At 53.6% G+C, this 17,451-nt stretch overlaps 8 protein-coding genes across 8 annotated transcripts; 5 read left to right on the forward strand and 3 right to left on the reverse strand.

Moving 5' to 3' along the window:
• Positions 1 to 301: 301 nt before the first annotated feature.
• A1O5_04734 (uncharacterized protein) lies at positions 302 to 1,274 on the forward strand (the record flags this gene model as incomplete). Its single annotated transcript, XM_007745338.1, has 3 exons — positions 302 to 418; positions 475 to 978; positions 1,035 to 1,274. The coding sequence occupies 3 exons, from the start codon at positions 302 to 304 to the stop codon at positions 1,272 to 1,274; spliced, it is 861 nt and encodes a 286-aa protein (XP_007743528.1).
• An 896-nt stretch (positions 1,275 to 2,170) lies between these two features.
• On the forward strand, positions 2,171 to 3,340 carry A1O5_04735 (mannitol-1-phosphate 5-dehydrogenase; the record flags this gene model as incomplete). Its single annotated transcript, XM_007745339.1, has 1 exon — positions 2,171 to 3,340. The coding sequence occupies one exon, from the start codon at positions 2,171 to 2,173 to the stop codon at positions 3,338 to 3,340; it is 1,170 nt and encodes a 389-aa protein (XP_007743529.1).
• A 1,187-nt stretch (positions 3,341 to 4,527) lies between these two features.
• On the forward strand, positions 4,528 to 6,429 carry A1O5_04736 (uncharacterized protein; the record flags this gene model as incomplete). The annotated part of the gene is made up of 3 exons (XM_007745340.1): positions 4,528 to 4,650; positions 4,821 to 5,909; positions 5,995 to 6,429. 3 exons carry the CDS (start codon positions 4,528 to 4,530, stop codon positions 6,427 to 6,429), a joined length of 1,647 nt encoding a protein of 548 aa, XP_007743530.1.
• A 1,411-nt stretch (positions 6,430 to 7,840) lies between these two features.
• On the forward strand, positions 7,841 to 8,899 carry A1O5_04737 (uncharacterized protein; the record flags this gene model as incomplete). Its single annotated transcript, XM_007745341.1, has 2 exons — positions 7,841 to 8,372; positions 8,547 to 8,899. The coding sequence occupies 2 exons, from the start codon at positions 7,841 to 7,843 to the stop codon at positions 8,897 to 8,899; spliced, it is 885 nt and encodes a 294-aa protein (XP_007743531.1).
• A 741-nt stretch (positions 8,900 to 9,640) lies between these two features.
• Positions 9,641 to 10,516, forward strand: A1O5_04738 (enoyl-CoA hydratase; the record flags this gene model as incomplete). Its single annotated transcript, XM_007745342.1, has 1 exon — positions 9,641 to 10,516. The coding sequence occupies one exon, from the start codon at positions 9,641 to 9,643 to the stop codon at positions 10,514 to 10,516; it is 876 nt and encodes a 291-aa protein (XP_007743532.1).
• Positions 10,517 to 11,091: 575 nt separating this feature from the next.
• On the reverse strand, positions 11,092 to 11,831 carry A1O5_04739 (MADS-box transcription factor, other eukaryote; the record flags this gene model as incomplete). Its single annotated transcript, XM_007745343.1, has 3 exons — positions 11,092 to 11,343; positions 11,396 to 11,530; positions 11,589 to 11,831. 3 exons carry the CDS (start codon positions 11,829 to 11,831, stop codon positions 11,092 to 11,094), a joined length of 630 nt encoding a protein of 209 aa, XP_007743533.1.
• Positions 11,832 to 14,822: 2,991 nt separating this feature from the next.
• Positions 14,823 to 15,644, reverse strand: A1O5_04740 (uncharacterized protein; the record flags this gene model as incomplete). The annotated part of the gene is made up of 1 exon (XM_007745344.1): positions 14,823 to 15,644. The coding sequence occupies one exon, from the start codon at positions 15,642 to 15,644 to the stop codon at positions 14,823 to 14,825; it is 822 nt and encodes a 273-aa protein (XP_007743534.1).
• Positions 15,645 to 16,376: 732 nt separating this feature from the next.
• A1O5_04741 (uncharacterized protein) lies at positions 16,377 to 17,108 on the reverse strand (the record flags this gene model as incomplete). The annotated part of the gene is made up of 2 exons (XM_007745345.1): positions 16,377 to 16,879; positions 16,943 to 17,108. 2 exons carry the CDS (start codon positions 17,106 to 17,108, stop codon positions 16,377 to 16,379), a joined length of 669 nt encoding a protein of 222 aa, XP_007743535.1.
• Positions 17,109 to 17,451: the final 343 nt, after the last annotated feature.

Raw genomic sequence — 17,451 nt, forward strand, 5'->3', positions numbered from 1 at the left:
CTTGTTTTTCTCACCACCCAGCCAGATTCTGACCACACTCGGCATCACATCCAAAACTCTGCTGTAATGGTCTGCTTTTGACGCAAGCCCTACAAACAAGGTACGTCCCAGTTTGAGGCTCAGAACAAACGACATTTAATAGGGCCCACCGCCATGGAACGTCATCTGCTCAACTCGATCATTCGCAACATTAAACCTGCACGCGGTATTTGTATTTCTGCTCCTGGGCTTCAAACGTCGTTCATTTCCTAGAAAATCCATTCGTTCTTCATTACAGGTCTACCAGAAGGCCATTTCCAAAATGCGGTTGTCTTCGCTCCTCACGTTGGCATGTGCCATTACAGCTTTCATCCTTTCCATCCTCTGTCTGCTTGCTGGCGATAGAAGGACGTTCCTGCAAGATACCGATATATTGACAGTAAGCACATCTTCTGCCACGGTTTATAGGTACATCATATGTTGACTGGAACAAAGCTCAATATCTCGCGACTCGGTCATGGGAATCTTTTCGACACCTCAAGTGGCGACAGCGGCTTGCTCTCAGGTCTGAGCAGCACCATTCAGCAGGATATCAACAACGTGATCGGCGATGCAGCCACTGATATTGCCACGCTTCTCGGCTTGCCTGACTTCTTCAATGTCCATGCCACAGACTATTGCCAGGGCACCTATTCACCCAACTCGACTGCGCAAAATGCAAGACAAAACGTGACAGAATGCTCGAAGTCGACCTTGGGCTTCCACTTTCAGCCGACCGAAATTGTCCAGCAGCATTTGCCTGCCGGAATCACCTTGGGTGATATCCACTGGCCAAGCGACATCACAGATGCAGAACACACTATCAAAGTCGTCAGCCGCATCATGGTCATCTTCTATATTATCGGGATAGTCTTGTCCGGGGTTGCCATGTTCACCGCTGCTGCTGGGATATTTACCAACGGACGACTTTCAGCGTTCTTCAACTGGTTGGTGGATGTGGTAAGCGCTCCTGTTTCCGTCGCCACTGTCGATTTGTACTAATCATGATTCGGTAGCTTGCGTTCCTTACGCTGGGCGTCGCCTCGGCTGTAGCAACGGCCGTGGCGGTCATCGCAACCAACAGAATCAACAAATACACCGATGAAATTGGCATAGCTGCAACCAGAGGTGGGAAATTCCTTGGAATAACATGGGCAGCCACGGCACTCATGCTGCTGGCTTCGTTTGTGTCTATTGTTCAATGCTGCGTGGGACGACGGAGACCCAAACGATATGGCGAAAAGGACGGGTACTGAGATTGACATGGCCTGATGCATTCATACATTACGACTTTGAGGATCTAGATGAGGGTAAGCCAACGATGGCACGACTTGTATATTTTTGCTTTCTCCTCCCCAGTGGCGTCAGAGCCACCAGCACCAGACTGGATAGATAATAGCTAGGTAAAGATTGGGTTGCAGCGCTATTCAGAATGTTGCACAGAGTTACCACACTTTCTTTCTTCTCTGTCAAGTTTGATAGTAGCGAACATGACGTAATGATGCGATATCATGAAAAGTCCAAGGGTCAAAACAGTGCACCCCCAAATCGACACCATCAAAGCCCACTAGCCCACTAGCCCACCAGCGCCCTAGGTACGGGTAACGGAATACCCTACTTAAGTAGGTACCTATTGACACCCCCATGGGCACCAAATCGGCGCCCGTGGTCGATACACACTATAGTTTCGCACCAGTGGCCGCCCGGGGCCAATTAGAAGTCGTCCTCCCGTCGCTATTTGGCGTCCCGGTGACGCACTGGCACGCGGGGCACGAAGCTTTCACTTGGTGAGCTCCAGTTGCTAACCTCTTTGCCTCTCTGCCTCACCTCTGCCATCCCACTCGATCCAATTCCTTGTTGACCGCTTCCCAAAAACCCATACATATATCTCCTCTCACTTCTCCGACTTTTATTTCCTTCTCGCAAGCATTTTCACCTTCCTCCCTTCTGCCTCTTGCTGTCCTACCTTGACTTGCTTTGAGCTTCCAGAGCAGCTGCTTCTCAAACAAAGACACGTACGTACAGCACTGCGGAGTGGTGTCGCTATTGCCGTGCCGGTTTTGGACGCGACACGCACTGACTTTTGGGCAGCAACCTTCCCATACCACCTCTGACCAACCTTCTCACGCATTCTCATAACCTTTATTCCAACATGGTTGGCACAGCCGTCCACTTCGGCGGTGGTAACATCGGCCGTGGGTTCATCGCGGAGCTGCTCCATGAGACTGGGTATGAAGTCATCTTTGTCGATGTCGTCGACGACCTCATCAACCGAATCAATGCCTCCAAGTCGTACAAAATCACAGAGGTTGGCGAAGAAGGGGAGAAGAGCAAGGTCATTACAAATTACCGTGCGATCAACTCAAAATACAACATGGACGAGGTCGTCCAGTGCATCGCTGACGCCGACATTGTCACTTGTGCCGTCGGTCCCAACATCCTCAAGTTCATCGCCAAGCCAATCGCTGATGGCATCACTGCACGCACAAAGTCCAAGCCTCTTGCCGTCATTGCCTGCGAGAACATGATCAATGCCACCGATGCCCTCAAGGCTCTCATCACCGACGAGAAGAACATGAAGCCCGAGGTTCTCAAAGATCTCCCCTCCAAGGCTGAGTTTGGCAATTCTGCAATTGACAGAATTGTCCCAACTCAGCCTGCACATGCCAATCTCGACGTCGTCATTGAGAGCTTCTACGAGTGGTGTGTTGAGACCACTGGGTTCAAGTCGGGCCATCCCAAAGTCAAGGGCATCCACTGGGTCGATGACCTCGAGCCATATATCGAGCGCAAGCTCTTCACGGTGAACACCAGCCACGCCACTGCCGCATATTTTGCCTACTACAAGGGCATCAAGACCATCCACGAAGCCATGGCAGATCCCGAGATCCGACAAGAGGTTCATGAGGCTCTGGAGGAGACTGCGCACCTCATCAGCGGCAAACATGGCATCACTCCAGAGGAGCAACAGGAATATGTCGACACCATCATCTCTCGTATCTCCAACCCGCACCTCGAGGATGTCCCGGTCCGCGTTGGGCGCGCCCCCCTCCGAAAACTTGGTCGCAAAGAGCGCTTCATCGGTCCCGCCGTTCAATTGGCAGAACGTGGCTACGATGTGACGGCTCTGGTCCGCGGTGTGGAGATGGCTCTTCGATTCCAGAACGTGGAAGGTGACGAGGAGAGTAAGGAGTTGGCACAGATCATGAGCACCCTGAGCCCCGAGGAAGCAACCACCAAGCTCACTGGCCTCGAGCCGAGCCACCCTCTCTACACCAAGATCTTGGAGAAGGTCAAGATCGTCCAGAATGAGAAGAAGTGAGCTTCACATCCGTCGGCTTGCGACAGATGCAATTGTCATGAGAGATGCGAGAGGTGTCGGCGGCCTCCATGGAGACGGGAAGGTACGAGCCACCAGGTATTTTGCAGAGTTCTGAAAAGCACACTTCTCAGATAGACTTCGAACGAACAGCGCCATGAATGTTTTGATAACCTGAGCGTTGTGGACCCCTTCAACCTCAGATACGACCTTTCAGTTGAACCTCTTCCTGTAGTAGCGCCTGGGATCAGAAATAAGCAGCTGCTTCGACTCGGTTCGCCCCTTTATAAGGTTGCTTGAATCATATTGTTTTTGAGGCGCACCGGAAGTAGGGGGGTCATTAGCTCTGAGGGAGCATTGCCTCGACGTAGGCTGAGTCTGGTGTTCAGTCAGTCTGCATTCTAACAATACCTCTTCTGCATTGTCACCAAGCGCCATGCCATTGCCACTGCTTGTAATCAACAGCGTCCCATCTGGCTGAAGATGTAGGACCGTGGGTTGACGAGTAGATCGACACGTCTAGATTGAGTTGAATTTTGCACTTCCAACCAGGGCAGAACAAAGCTACCGGGTTCATTGTGGGCTTGGTAACCTTGTCGCCTGGTCTTCAAGGGCACATGCCGACACCCACTTTGCCACCCCTTAGGGTCTTCTGGGATTCTTTGATCAGCCCAATGAGAAGCTCAGATACGTCCTCGTTATGTACAGCCAATTGTCGAGAGGCGGAATTGCAGAGAATGCACCTCAACGGCATCGTTGATTGGCTCGATGCACAGTGCTTTGGGGAGCCGGTCTGTTCACCGTCGAGATCTGCACGGCGATGGGCGATGGGCGATGGGCTGAACCGAATGCGAGTCCGACCCTGGACCCGCCATGCAATGGAAGCACTGGAAGGACTCTCAGTGTCACTCTCGGCTACGGACAGATGCCCTTGATCATCGTCTGCAGGCCCGTGTCCGACGGTTCATTTTTCCGACAGCGTGCCTGGTCATATTGCTTGTGACTCGCAACTGGGCCAAACTGTAGCTTTCGGATGCCATCCAGGGCGGGGAATTTGGGCGCGAAACAATGGGCAGCATTGGGCAACAGTGGTGGGGTGGGTGGGTGGCACGCAGGATTAAATTTCCACACTCTCCCCTGGGTCGTCCCTCTCGCCCTACCCAAGTCCTGCAAAGTTCGAAGCGTGCTTGATGGATCGAAGACAACTGCAATCATTGCTTCCCAGCAGCAGCGGCAGCAACAATACCAACCTCTCGGCCGGCTCAAGCAGGTCTGGCCGCGCTGAGAGGCTGGCACGCAATAAAATCACCCGGGTGGGCACAGCATGCGAATCCTGCAAACGGCGCAGGTCCAAGGTCGGTGAGAACTTTTGCCCTGCCCTGCCTTGCACTGCCCTGCTTATACCCTATGCGGAGGGTGAGACTGAAGCACCCCGGAAATACAGTGTAGCGGCCTCCCTGCGCCGTGCAAACTATGCCTGCAGGCCGGAGTCCAGTGTACCTTCGACCCTTCGCTCGATGGTCGACGGGCGGGCCATCGTGAAGACCGTGAAGCGTTGGCTGTGCAGAACCGGCTTCTCACGGCACTGTTCCAAGTGGTCCGATTCCGCTCGACCGCACAGGTTGAGGCCGTTATCAAATGTATCCGCGAGGTCGACCCGACCCACGACATCTTTGCAACCATTCAGGACTGTCTCCAGCAACTCGACGAAGGCGAACCTGCCGCTTCTGGCGGAGTTGATGGATTGCAATCTGACTTCCAACTGCAGTTGCTCGCTACATCGTCGACCGAAGAGTCTGAAAAGGACGATTCGGATGTTGTCTGTCTAGACAGAGACACATATGGCCAAGAAGCCGCTTATGAGATCAGCACGCCTCCAAGCCATGGCGACGGGAAGGATGAAAACCCGCCAAACAGTCGCCCTAATGGCAGGATATGTCCTACGTGCAATCAACCTTCTCCCGCATCTACCGACACACTCAGTCCGTCGGAAAGCGCTCACGAGCATCCAGGGCATTCCGTGGCAGATGAACAAAACGCCCAAGGAACGGACTTCCGCAGTGGCAGAGCTCACCACGCCTGTGGAGCGACGCCTCCAAACACGACGACATCATCTTCGAGATGGCAAAGCAATATTGGCGACCTGCAACAAAATCGGCGGGGGTGGCATTTCACGTTATGCGCTCCAGGGACTCACTCAGCTCATCCTACTGAAGCTGCAGCAGTCAATCAGGTTGAAGAGAGGGCACAACAAACACATTCTTCATATCAGCTAGTGGCTCAACATGCCGCTCAGGGCACCAGTCCATCAACAACGAGTGCCGAAGGGCCCAATACTCGCGGTGCTTCTCACAGTCACGGCTCCCCGCTTTACGGCATCCAAACGCTGATTATGAAGGAAAAGACCCCGCTCAGCGACATCATTACTGGATTTATGGACAACGCTCAGGCCCTGCTCTCATATGGCGTCTCACCGTCTAGTGTCCTTGGTTCGGATGTGATTGATGTGGATCTGTTTTTCCGTGACCGGACTCGGGAGGATGAATTTACAGTCTGCAGCTGGGCTTGCGAGGTAAGAGCTACGCCCTTCTAGTCAGCCAAAAACAAAACAAAAAAAAATCCCACTCCCCTCGAAAACTGACGGCAATAACCTCCAGGTATGGCGAAGCTTCCACGATTGGGACGTGTATGTCCGGCTGGCGCAGATTTTAGCATATACCACAGTCATGCGCTGGATGCTTGTCCCCACAGCACAATCCTATGCTGCCATTCCGGCCATTCTCAGACCGCGACCAATCCAATACTTGGTACCGCATCACATTGCGCTTGACTTCTTACCACTGCCACCGTTGCGGGAGGCTCTAATCAAAAATCTGCGGGACTGGATGACAGCTTTGCCTGCAGCCCCGCTAAGCGTCAATTGGGTTCGCGGTATTGACACAGCGGTAGTTTGGGACGATCAACGCCGCCGCCGCCGCCTCTCTCAAGAATTCGTCCAACATGTCACAAACTACCAGAATTGGAGCGTTGGCGAAAGTATTCTCGACACATTCCCTGAGGTCGAGGGGTTGATTCGGCTTGATAGGAAATGAGTATTAGCGTTGGCGCTGGCTGGTTGGTTGTTGGGAATCCACGGACTTGCCGTTCCCTATCACCTTTGTATGAGACACGACGAAAAGCGAGGTTCTTCTTTGCCATACCAACTATCACATAGCAGAGGACATGTGTCCTTTCAATCTAGTCGGCCACGCGCAACAGCCATTGGCAAATATTGCGAGCTCCGTGTGATCTGGTCCTAGCCTCCCAGGACAACCACAAGGCTGAGAGTTGAGGGAGGTGAAGTCGGCAAGCTCCGAGCCAACTTGCGCATGCTGATCGAGGGATCGAGATCGTGGATCGCAGATCGTGAACCGTAACCTGGTCAAGGGCTCAGGAGCTGTGTCATGGTTCGTCCGAATGCCCAACAAAGCCCACATCCGCAGAGAAACTCTTCTGCCACGCCTGCCTGCACCAGCTCAAACTTGTTATGTAGCCACCCTCAGTTGCAGGTCCACCAGCGCCTCACAAGGGACCCTCCCAGACCCCCTGTTGCGAATTATGTCCTCCCTCCGACAGTTCGACTCGCCCTCGATTTGTCTCCGACAGAGTAAAGGTGAAAAGTTGGTCATCACCGTATGATGCGGGCTTGAAGGGAGGCAAAAGGCCAAAAGCTGCAAGCGGAATATTCACAACAGCTAGGTCTGAGACTGTGGGCGAGTCAATATGATAGCCCTCAAGCGCACGAGATGCTGCCGATTCTCTCGAACGTCAAGAAACGCGGACACACAGACATCAGAATGATGGCCAAGGTCTTCGAATGGAAAAGGCGGAATCTTGGTCATATGGCGAGGCATCTTGAAACAGGCACAAAAAGGCCGTTGCTGGTCATTCTGCTGCGCCGTCGCAGAGATGGTGGCACTGTCCAATGTCATCCAGCTTTGACGAGTGTGAAGAGCGATAGGCACCGCCCTCAAGCGAAGCAGATGTCCGTCCTCCTTACAGCATGCTTCTTCAGTTGACATAACTCGAGCAAAGACAGGCTAACAAGTGGCCATTGGCATCGTCCCCATATGTTCCGAAGGACGGACGGGCAATTCAAAGATAACCCAGTTCAGCTCAATGAAATTGTTCAACAAATTGACCTGGGAGCTACGTCCCAGAGTCTGGTATCTAGCATCAACAAGCTTCGCGGGTTACACATAGCCCCTCAACCCCTCTCCAGATCGTTATAGATTGTCACACCCCTTGCTGAAGAAAGCAGAACCACGAAGTCTCTTAATATTGTGTCTGTTCTCAGAATATATTGACTCCCCATGTCGAATCAACCGGACCTCTCTGCTCTTTATGGCCGATCCGTTATGGTTGTAGGTAGGTTCTTGGATCTGCTCGATAGAATGACCTGCAAAGACGTTCTACTTGAGCTCCTTGACGCGGTGCCATTGACTTTGGCCTGTTCTCCTGTTGATGATTTCCGCAGGCGGTGCTTCAGGATTGGGGCTTGCCATCGTCAAACGCTTCGCCCATGAAGGCGCGCACATTACCATCGCCGATCTCGACGTCGAAGGTGGCACCCGCGTGGTCAAGGATCTCGAGGCGAAAGGCCTCTCTGCAACATTCGTTCGCTGCGATATAACCGACCATTCCAGCTCTACGGGAGCTTTTGAACACGCGCTTCGGACATCGCCAAACACGTCAATCGATGTGACAGCATTGATTGCAGGCGTCCTCGGTGAGCCCGGAAGTCTGGTCGACAAGGTGCTCGATTCGCAAAACGAGAAACATATCAGTCCGCCTGAGCTACGCCATCCGGCTCTGGACGTCAACCTTCTGGGAGTGTACAATTGTGCGTATCTGGCCTTGTGGTATATGAAGATGGAATCGAATGGGTCCGCCAGACCCGCGCAAGACGAGAAGCCCTCCAAGTCACTCATCTTTGTGAGTTCGACAGTCGCTTATACAGACGTCGGGAGCTTCGCAGATTATCACGCTTCCAAGTGTGGGTGTCGTCCTTTTCTAGCCTCATCTGTTTCTTACTTCCCATGTCGTTATTGATCGTGGCGGCAATCCCTCGTTTCCTGCTCCTTGGGGGTGAAAAGACACCCAACACAGGCACTGGCCCCAAGACGAGACCCAGATTTTGTGCCAATATTGACGTCTATCCGCTCTCCAGTCGGCGTCCGTGGCCTTTTCCGTGGCCTGCGCCACGAGACTCCCCGGCTCAACATTCGCACAAATTGTCTAGCACCTTACTTTATGCGCACTCCAATGGTCGAAAACGCGCTGGCTACATTTTCCGCGGCCGGGATGGAACCAGGCAAGGGATTTACCTTTGTGGACACTGAGACCGTGGTTGATGTGGCCGGCCGATTTGCAGTCGATGAGGGCTTGCATGGACGGGCTGTTGCGATCTTCCCGGCCCCGGAAGGCGCCGTGGATCTCAAGGATGACGAAGAAGGACTGTGGGCGGGAGAGGCTTTCAAGATGATGCAGGAGAAGAGGAGAGCGCTGGGGGATATGATCTAGGGCGACTTGCTGTCTTGGGGTTCAAAAACGTCGGAGGCTGTCAGGGGTAAAGACTCCTAGAACCGGGGAGGTTAGGCAAACAGAGATAAGAGAGACACGGTGATTCTGCAGCTACAAGATGTGAGGATTCGGGCACGCATCGGGAAGAGAACTAGGTACTGGGTAATGAAGCAACGGTTCACATTCCTTTACCACGATGAATGAAGTTGAGAAAATATTCCCCTTGCCAGTCCAAACTTGACCCCTACACGGACCTGCCCGCCACCTAGGCAATATACCTATATATGTTCCTATATACATAGTCACCACGGATAGGTAGACGGAAGCTGGAATAAGTCATCCACCATGCATACTAACCCACATACTCGCGGTGTCCACCTTTCTTTTGGAGGTACACAAACGGATTAGTAGTTTCCCCCCATACTCCGTACCGAGTCCTCCGTCCTGTCCGTCCCCCGATGTATATACCTCGGCTACTGAGGAACTAGGATTATGTCAAATGTCCATTGACCACCGACATCGACTGCGGTTGAAGGCGCGCAGACGAGGAGACGAGCAGCCAAAGCAGAGCACAGCAGGCGAGCAAGCAGTCATCCTGGACTATAATATCAATCAATCAAGACGGACCTAGGTATTCTACGAGTCCCTCACCAGGACCCCTACGAGCGACTTTCCCACCTCAACCAAACACCATCGAGACCAAACCACCTCCCCCCTCCCACCCCCCCCCAAAAAATCAAAATGTCGTCGTCCTACCCGCCGAGCCTGACACGCCCGCCTCCGCCGACGCCCAACACAATTCTCCTCTTCCCCCACCCGGCGGTGCTGGTTCTCGTGCTCAACAACCCGCGCGGGCTCAACTGCCTCTCGACGTCGACGCACTGGGCCTTGCACGCACTGTTGGAGTGGTACGACGACGAGGCGTCGCTGCGCTGCTGCGTGGTGACGGGCATGGGGCGGGCGTTCTGCGCGGGCGCCGATTTGAAGGAGTGGAACGAGGCCAATGCGCGCAGGGAGCGCGGAGAATCTGGCCAGCGTGTTGTGCCTAGCAGTGGCTTCGGTGCCATCAGTCGCAGAGCGGGCAAGAAGCCCGTCATCGGCGCCGTCAACGGCCTTGCGTTCGGTGGCGGCATGGAGATGGTGGCGAACATGGACCTCGTCGTCGCTGCCAAATCGGCCCTGTTCGCCCTGCCCGAGGTCAAGAGGGGCGTCGTCGCCACCGCGGGCGCATTGCCTAGAATCGTGCGTACCATCGGACGGCCTAGGGCCATGGAGATGGCCTTGACAGGACGCACCGTGTCCGCGCCCGAGGCCAGGGAATGGGGTTTGGTCAATGCCGTGACTGAGGATGCCCCCGTCGACGCCGGCATCTTGGACAGGCCTGTCGTGAAGAAGGCGCTAGAGTATGCTGAAGAGATATGCGGCAATAGCCCCGACAGTGTCATCATTAGCCGGGCTGGGGTCATCCAGGGCTGGGAAGACGGAAGTGCCGAACACGCCACCCAGAACGTCGTCGAGATCTACTCAAAGAGGCTGAACGAGGGAGAAAACATTCGCGAAGGGGTCAGAGCTTTTGTGGAGAAGCGAGCTCCAAGATGGGTTCCCAGTAAATTGTAGGAGAAGCACAGAAGGAGAAAAGTAAACCGGATACAATGTAAGCACGTTGAATTATCATCATTGCCTCCTTTGCCTTCACAGATCCAGGAAGGTGGAATGGGGCTTATCTGGAACATGATGCTGGAGATCAGCAAACACAGGACTTGAGCACGGATTGAATCTCGTTTGGACATTTTTTTTTCTCTGCCTGTAAAGCATGACACACGATTCATGACTGTGCACACTAGGAGTGTATTCCTTCCGATTCCCAGTCTTTGCCCACCATGTCCCTCATCCATTCTTCGAAATACTGACTCGTACAAAAATGCATGTGAGAGAATACTGGACCTAGGAGAAATCACCCTGGAAGCACATCATCTTGGGACAACTCCGATGTTGATGTTGAAAGAGCAAAATTTCGAGACGCCAGTCGATCAGTGGAGAGTGAAATCAGAAGCCGCCTCTCAGCCGATATCAGACCGCCATTAGACAATGAGCGAGGCCCATGTGTCAGAAAGGCCAATGACTGCACGAGAGCCGACCGTTTCGTAGGTGGTGGGGGGTATCAATGTATGGGAGGTGGACTGGTGTGTTGATTATGCGCGTTGATGTTGAGGCATTTGGGGCATACCGCCATACTGGCCGCTTTGATTTTGCTGTTGGAGTTGTTGGTAATACAGGGCTTGCTGCTGTTGTTCTGGAGTCATGCCATACCCAGTATGAGGTGCGGGTCGGGGAACGCCGGCAGCGGCCGGCGGCATGGAGGGAACATCGTCAGGTGACGCGACATCGTCAGCGGCATCGACGCCGTTCTCGTTGCCAGAGGGTTCTGGAGCATTCAAGCATGCCTTGAGCCAATGTCAGTAACAAGTCGATGGGAAGATTACGCGACATACACACCTGGATGAGATTCTTGCCTTCGGCCTTGGTGACCAGAGGCTGCAGTTTGGGAGTGGTGAAGGTGTACACAAGACCGGTTTCTGAGACAACCAACAAGAGGACTTGAGTCCCGGTGAGCACGGACAGCTCGTAAGCCTGGAAGAAAGTCAGTCAAGTCTTCGGGCTTCTCTGATGGGTGGCGGCTGCGCCTGACCTTCTTCATGATGCCGGCCTTTCTCTTGGAGAATGTGATGTGGCGACGCGACTTGTCTTGAATGAACTTGATCTCGATCTTTCTGCGCTCTCGTCCTCCCTTTTCATCGTCATCATCATCGTCTTCCCCGGCCATGGATGCTCTTGGTCGTTTGGTGCCTCGGGAGTCGACGCCATTGCCGGCAAGGTCGTCGCCAGGTGAGGGATGTTCGAGACCGGCAGAAGGATCGGTGATGTCCGCCATGGTGAGTTCGGATGGAATAGATCAAGTGTGACAATGTCTACCCTAAACAAGTAAAGTGTCAATAGACGAAAGAGGAAGTTGGTCGACGGATAGAATACCTTTTCAGAAGTGGTGCGGTCGAACAGATCGCGGACGGTAGACAGTGATTGGTGACGCGTCTGGACCGGGAATTGAAGGTTAGTGAGTTGGACCAAGTGAACAAAGGCAAACTTGTGAAGGACGGCGACAATTGGTGAAGAGAAGACACGGATTGGACAGCGAGGTTTGTAGAGGTGCGAGATCATATTCACGTACTCGGAAAGGCGCAGGCCCACGGGGTTGCGGCAAGCTCGCAAGCGCAGGTACAGACGCCAGGGAAATCCGGGGGCAAATGACAGGCAAGTTGGAAGGGCTTGAAGGGGGGTCAAGCTTTGTGGGCAGAGGGCGGATGTGCAACAATCAGACTGCAAACGGATAAGAAGTGGGTTTTGGAATACAGAGAAGTAACCACTTTCTGTGTGGGCTGAGATCTGGATAGAAAGCGGTTTGGTGTGCAGGAGGAGGGAGCTTTTTTTTTCTCGGGGGGATGTTCTGAAGGAGGAAACGAAGACAAAAGGGCAAAGGGGGGGGGGAAGAAAGAGGGGCGGAGAGTGTCGGCAGAACCAAGGACGGCAAAATGGAGCAGGCTGGGTTGAGGCACCAGAGGGGGACTGGGGCTCGTGGGCTGTGCAGTGCAAAAGTGGTCTGAGGCCCTTAGGTGTGAGGTTTGTCGTTCTCGGTGGGTTGCAGGGCCCGAGGACAAATCAGAGAGCGTGCGTCAAGCCGCCGATGACAAAAAGTGGGGGGCTGATGGGCGGGGCTTGGCGATGAGACTGAAGGTCCAAGGAACCTGGAACCTGGAACCTGGAACATGGAACCTGGAGCCTCGGGGCGTGAATCGACAACACGCATCTTTCTCTCCCTCTGTCTCTCTGCCCAGCCAAAACTCCACTTTTGGTACCTCAAGTCTGGCTGGGCCATTGGCTTCGGTCCTCGACAAAAACTCACCGGCCATCCATGAACCAGCATGCACTCGCTCTCATGTTGGCCGACAACGAGGACGAGAATGGCCGTGACCATGTTCGACAAACCTCGGTTGTCAAAACCACCAACACAGGATTCTGAGTGCTCCTTGTTCGTGTTCGCTGGGGAGCTTGTCGTGGCCTTACTGTGCTCAATGCGGGATGGTCGAAAAGGATGATCTTCGCCTCGTGCATGGAAGAGGAAACAAGCAAACAACTAAAAACCAACCGAAAACCATGGACGTACACGTACCTTCTTTCAAGGAGTCAGAAATAGCGTCACGAGCAGGGTTGAGACAGCGATGTAATGTGTCGCGGTTGCTCAAAGTGTCAGATGGAATGAATTGCGAGTTGGGTGGACGGTATTCTGGTCAGTGGGCGAGATTGAGGGTCGGTGGTGGATGGATGCTGGCCGCTGGATGCCAGGAATCTGGTGGTCGCCCAGGACGCCCAGGTCAAAGGAAACACGCTGCACACGACAGTGTAGACACTGCAGCGCTCCCTGGATCTCGTCGCACAGAGACTTGGGGAAAACTTGGATGGATGGTGGATGGGACAGGGCGCGCCGTGAGACACTGCGACAGGCACTGGTACTGGACACTGGACAGAATTGAGGATGGACGAGAGAGGAAAGGGAGTCGGAAAGGGCATAGCGGCAGCTGCCTGCCTTTTGTAGACAGAGGGCCACCTGGAGGGGGCCACCCAGCACCGCCCAACACGCCCAAGCACTTGCAAACACCACCCACCCAGCGGTGGCAGCCACGGGCGTGCCTGGGCCGTGATTGGGGGCAATGGCGGGGCAATGGCAGGGCAATAGGCAGTCTCAGTGGCGGATCATTCTTTCCCCGACCTCACGAGCTCTGTAAGGGCCGGTGTCACTGGCTCACTGGGATCCACTCTCAGGGCCCCTAGACCCCGTTTATGTCTAGCCCGGGTCGCTAGCGTGGCTCCTGCATCTTGCTAGCTGACTGACCACCACGGCTCTGTGTGTCTTGATGCAACTTATCCGCACAAGTGCTCACCGGTGCACGCTTCAAGAGACTCGCTCATCCCGCAGCGCACATGTACCGTGGTCCGGAGTGGCTACCTCCTTACTTGTTACTCATGTACTGGGCACTGGGTACGGAGTACAATGGCTTTTCCCTCCAAACCCAAGACGAACAACCCTTCTGCCTTTTCCCCTTGTATTTCCTTTTCCGATTCTTCCCCTTCCACTTCCATTCCCATTTCAGACAAAATTCGTCCCAGAACCCAACACGGTATACTATCCGTACACGGTACGAGGTACACTTTTCTACTTTGTTATGTCCACTACATCTCTTCTCCCCCAATCCAACTCATCCACTCACGCCCTGCTGCTCCCTGGCTAGCGCAATCCTAGGAGCTTGCTAGCCCCGAGATTAGCAACACCGCCCTACCTAAGTAAGGGCCCAGCTGATTCATCACCGCCACCAAACAAACCTATCAGCCATGACCTGCCGTCGCTCTCCTCCCACGAACATCCGTCTCCTACCACCATTTTCTACCTAATCCGTATAGCCATTGGAATTCCATGGGATAGTATCACTCCGTAACATGGGAACCTCAAGTCAAACACAGTAAGCTCGCATCTCCGGAAGGCTCAATGTCATGGACTTGGATGAGCTTTTCGTTCTCTCTGTCTTGTCTGGTCTGGCGACCCCCATCCTGCAAATCCCATTCTCTTCCCCCCCTGCCTAATACTTGAAGATGTCGGAGTGCCCCGGCTTTTTTTTGGCTCTCATGACTGTGCAACCCGGCCCTACAGCTGTTGTCTAAGCCTTTCGGCAAATAATAAACAGACCCAGAGGCCGCTGGGTCAAGGTTTGTGAAGTGGCTCGGCCCACAACAGCCTCGTTTCCACTCCTTATTCATCATGCACATCATACTCCGTACACTACCATCATCATCATCATCATCATCATCATCATCATCATGGGGGAATCTCCTCGCCCTTCCAATCCCAGCATTTCCCCCGGCTACTCTCCTCCAGCCCATTGACGACGTCGATCAGTCTCTGCGCACTGAACTCAGGACTGAACAGCCTCTCTGGGGGCGTGCTGTCCCAGAATTCTCTGCTCAGGTCCGTTTTGACCGTTCCGGGATGCAGCCCGACACACATGGCCTTGTGTCCGCTCTGCATCTGCAGGAATATGTCTGTGGACTTGACCACTTGATTGACTCCAGCCTTGGAAGCTCGATAGCTATACCATCCCCCTAACCGATTGTCCCCGATCGATCCGACTCTAGCGCTCATCAGCGCCAGCACGGCTGGCCTGGGTAATGTTCCCTCTTCAGACACCATCGGCGTGGACTTTCGCGGGAGGAAGCTGGCGAAATGTTTCACCAGCATCATGGGTGCGAGGAGGTTGAGTTTTAGCGTCTGCAGCGCCCTCTCGTATTCGATCTTATCTGGCGCTCGTTCGGGTATCAACATGCCAGGGATCACGAACCCCATGCGTAGATGAGCGTTCTTTTCCTGGCGTTGCCGTTTGTCGTGGTACCGCTCCTGGCAGTACCGAGCCAGCCTGCAAATCGAGGGCTCGAAAAGCACATCGCACTCCTGCACGTCGAGGCGCGACGACCGTGACTCGGACAGCCCCGGCGATGAGGCAAGAAGCTTCTCCCTGACGCCGGCCACGTCTGAACGCGCCGTCGCAACGACCGGCACGCTCGCGGGCAAAGTCCGAAGCAGGTGACGGGTCAATGCGAACCCAATCCCTCGTGACGCGGGAGTCACAAGCGCCCAGGCCATTATGACTGGCTATTGCCCAGCCAGCAGTTCTCTGTCCTTGTCGTTGTTCGTTCGTTTGTTTCGTTTCGTTCTCGCTCATGGTATCCTAGTATGTGTCCTGTATGGAGTAGACGACGATTGCGCTGTCCCATAGGTTGGTCGCCGGCGTGATGAGACGATTGGGGTGTGCTATGTGTGTATATAGATTTGTATTGACAAGCTTGGGGGGGGGGGAGTCATGATGTGATTGATGGATGATGATGATACTATGCAGTGGTGATGTCGATGATGTCCGCACAGATCAACCCAAACTCAAACTCAAATTCCGTTCAAGAACGTGAATCTTGAACGCCTCCCAAGGCAGAAGCCCGGATGCACAAAAAACTCGCGAGGGCGAAGAAACGAGGTTATGCCAGTTGAATCTCTGAAATTCTCTGAATCTATATATCTGTCGTGTTGGTCATCCAATGTCAAAATATGTCAATGCCACGAATGTCCTTATTCAAACCCACCGCTCTCGTCGCTCCCAAATGGTCTGGGCAATTTCAATGAAGCTCCACATATAAAAAACCATCAAATCACAAAATCTGGCTCAGCATGTATTGTAATATACAGCATCCGGAGATGGCTATGCTGCCAGTCCGTCTCTTTCGGCCCATACGCCGGCGAAAGCAACATTCGAAGCCTCTGCATCCCATGCCTCTGTCCATTCTCTTTTCACCTGTCTCCCCACCCATCCTGCTCTTCTTTGTCTTAGATTGGTCCAAATCCTCTCTTCTCATCAATGAGCCTGTATCGTTCCCTCTCCTTTCGATCCTTGATCAGACACAACGCAGCCAACAGGAGCATCATATCAACAGCCACAAATCCAAAGAAGGTTGTGAAAACCACATCCAGGAACCGATTTGCAAACGTGCCGAAGGGGGTGATACACGGGCCCAGTCTCGCCGCCGTCGCCGCACTGGTACAGGTCTGGTCTTTAACAAACAGCGCCGGATTGCTGTATCCACAGCATTGGAACTTGGTCTGCAGCATCGTTTGAACGGCTGGAGTTTGAGCATTCCAAATTGGGGCGAGATTCTTCTTGGTTTCGAGGGTGGAGAACCAGATGTCTAGACCAATGGCCAGAGTAAGGAGAGCGGCAATGACAATTCCCCAAGCGTGAACTTTCAACCATGTGCGGTTGCGCTGCATGAACAAGGCCGGAATAGAGAGGAGGAAGGCGATGAACATAATGATCGAATTGACAACGCTCACTATGCGGACGCAGTCATTAGTATCCCCCTAGAGATCAGGATACGGTGAACGAGAAAGATTACCTGTGAGCGGACAATGGTCGAGCAAGAGGTTAGATGCGATGTTGTTGACGTTGTTGTTGTTTTTAATGTTCATGCGGGTATACAGTGGGATGAAGAGATGGAGACCTGCGCAAAGGAGGAAAATGACATCGAACACGATAAAGACAAGGAGAATTTTGTTCGCCATTGCTGCTGCTGTGGATTCTCCTAGTCCCAGCAGGTGGTCAAGCTGTAGGGAACAAGACCTTCGTCGTTAATGTAAAGAGTGTCGAAGGGAAAAGGACGAGACCTGCTCGAAGAAAGACGCTGTCGATCTGGTCGAGCGGGAGGAAAATGCACCTCTAGAAGGAGAAAAAGTGAATATGGCCGAGGGTAGAAGAGGAAAGAGATTCGAAACGCACGGCGCGACAGATGAAGAGGAAAACGCAAGACGCAGGGCTAGGGGGACTCGAGTCTGTGTCAGGAGAGCTCGGTTGGTCGTGGTTGAAGCTTCATGGTCGCAAGGGGGCGCTTCAGGATACGCAGGCGTT

Source organism: Cladophialophora psammophila, assembly GCF_000585535.1.
Source record: "Cladophialophora psammophila CBS 110553 chromosome Unknown aczJe-supercont1.6, whole genome shotgun sequence".
NCBI classification, from domain to species: domain Eukaryota; kingdom Fungi; phylum Ascomycota; class Eurotiomycetes; order Chaetothyriales; family Herpotrichiellaceae; genus Cladophialophora; species Cladophialophora psammophila.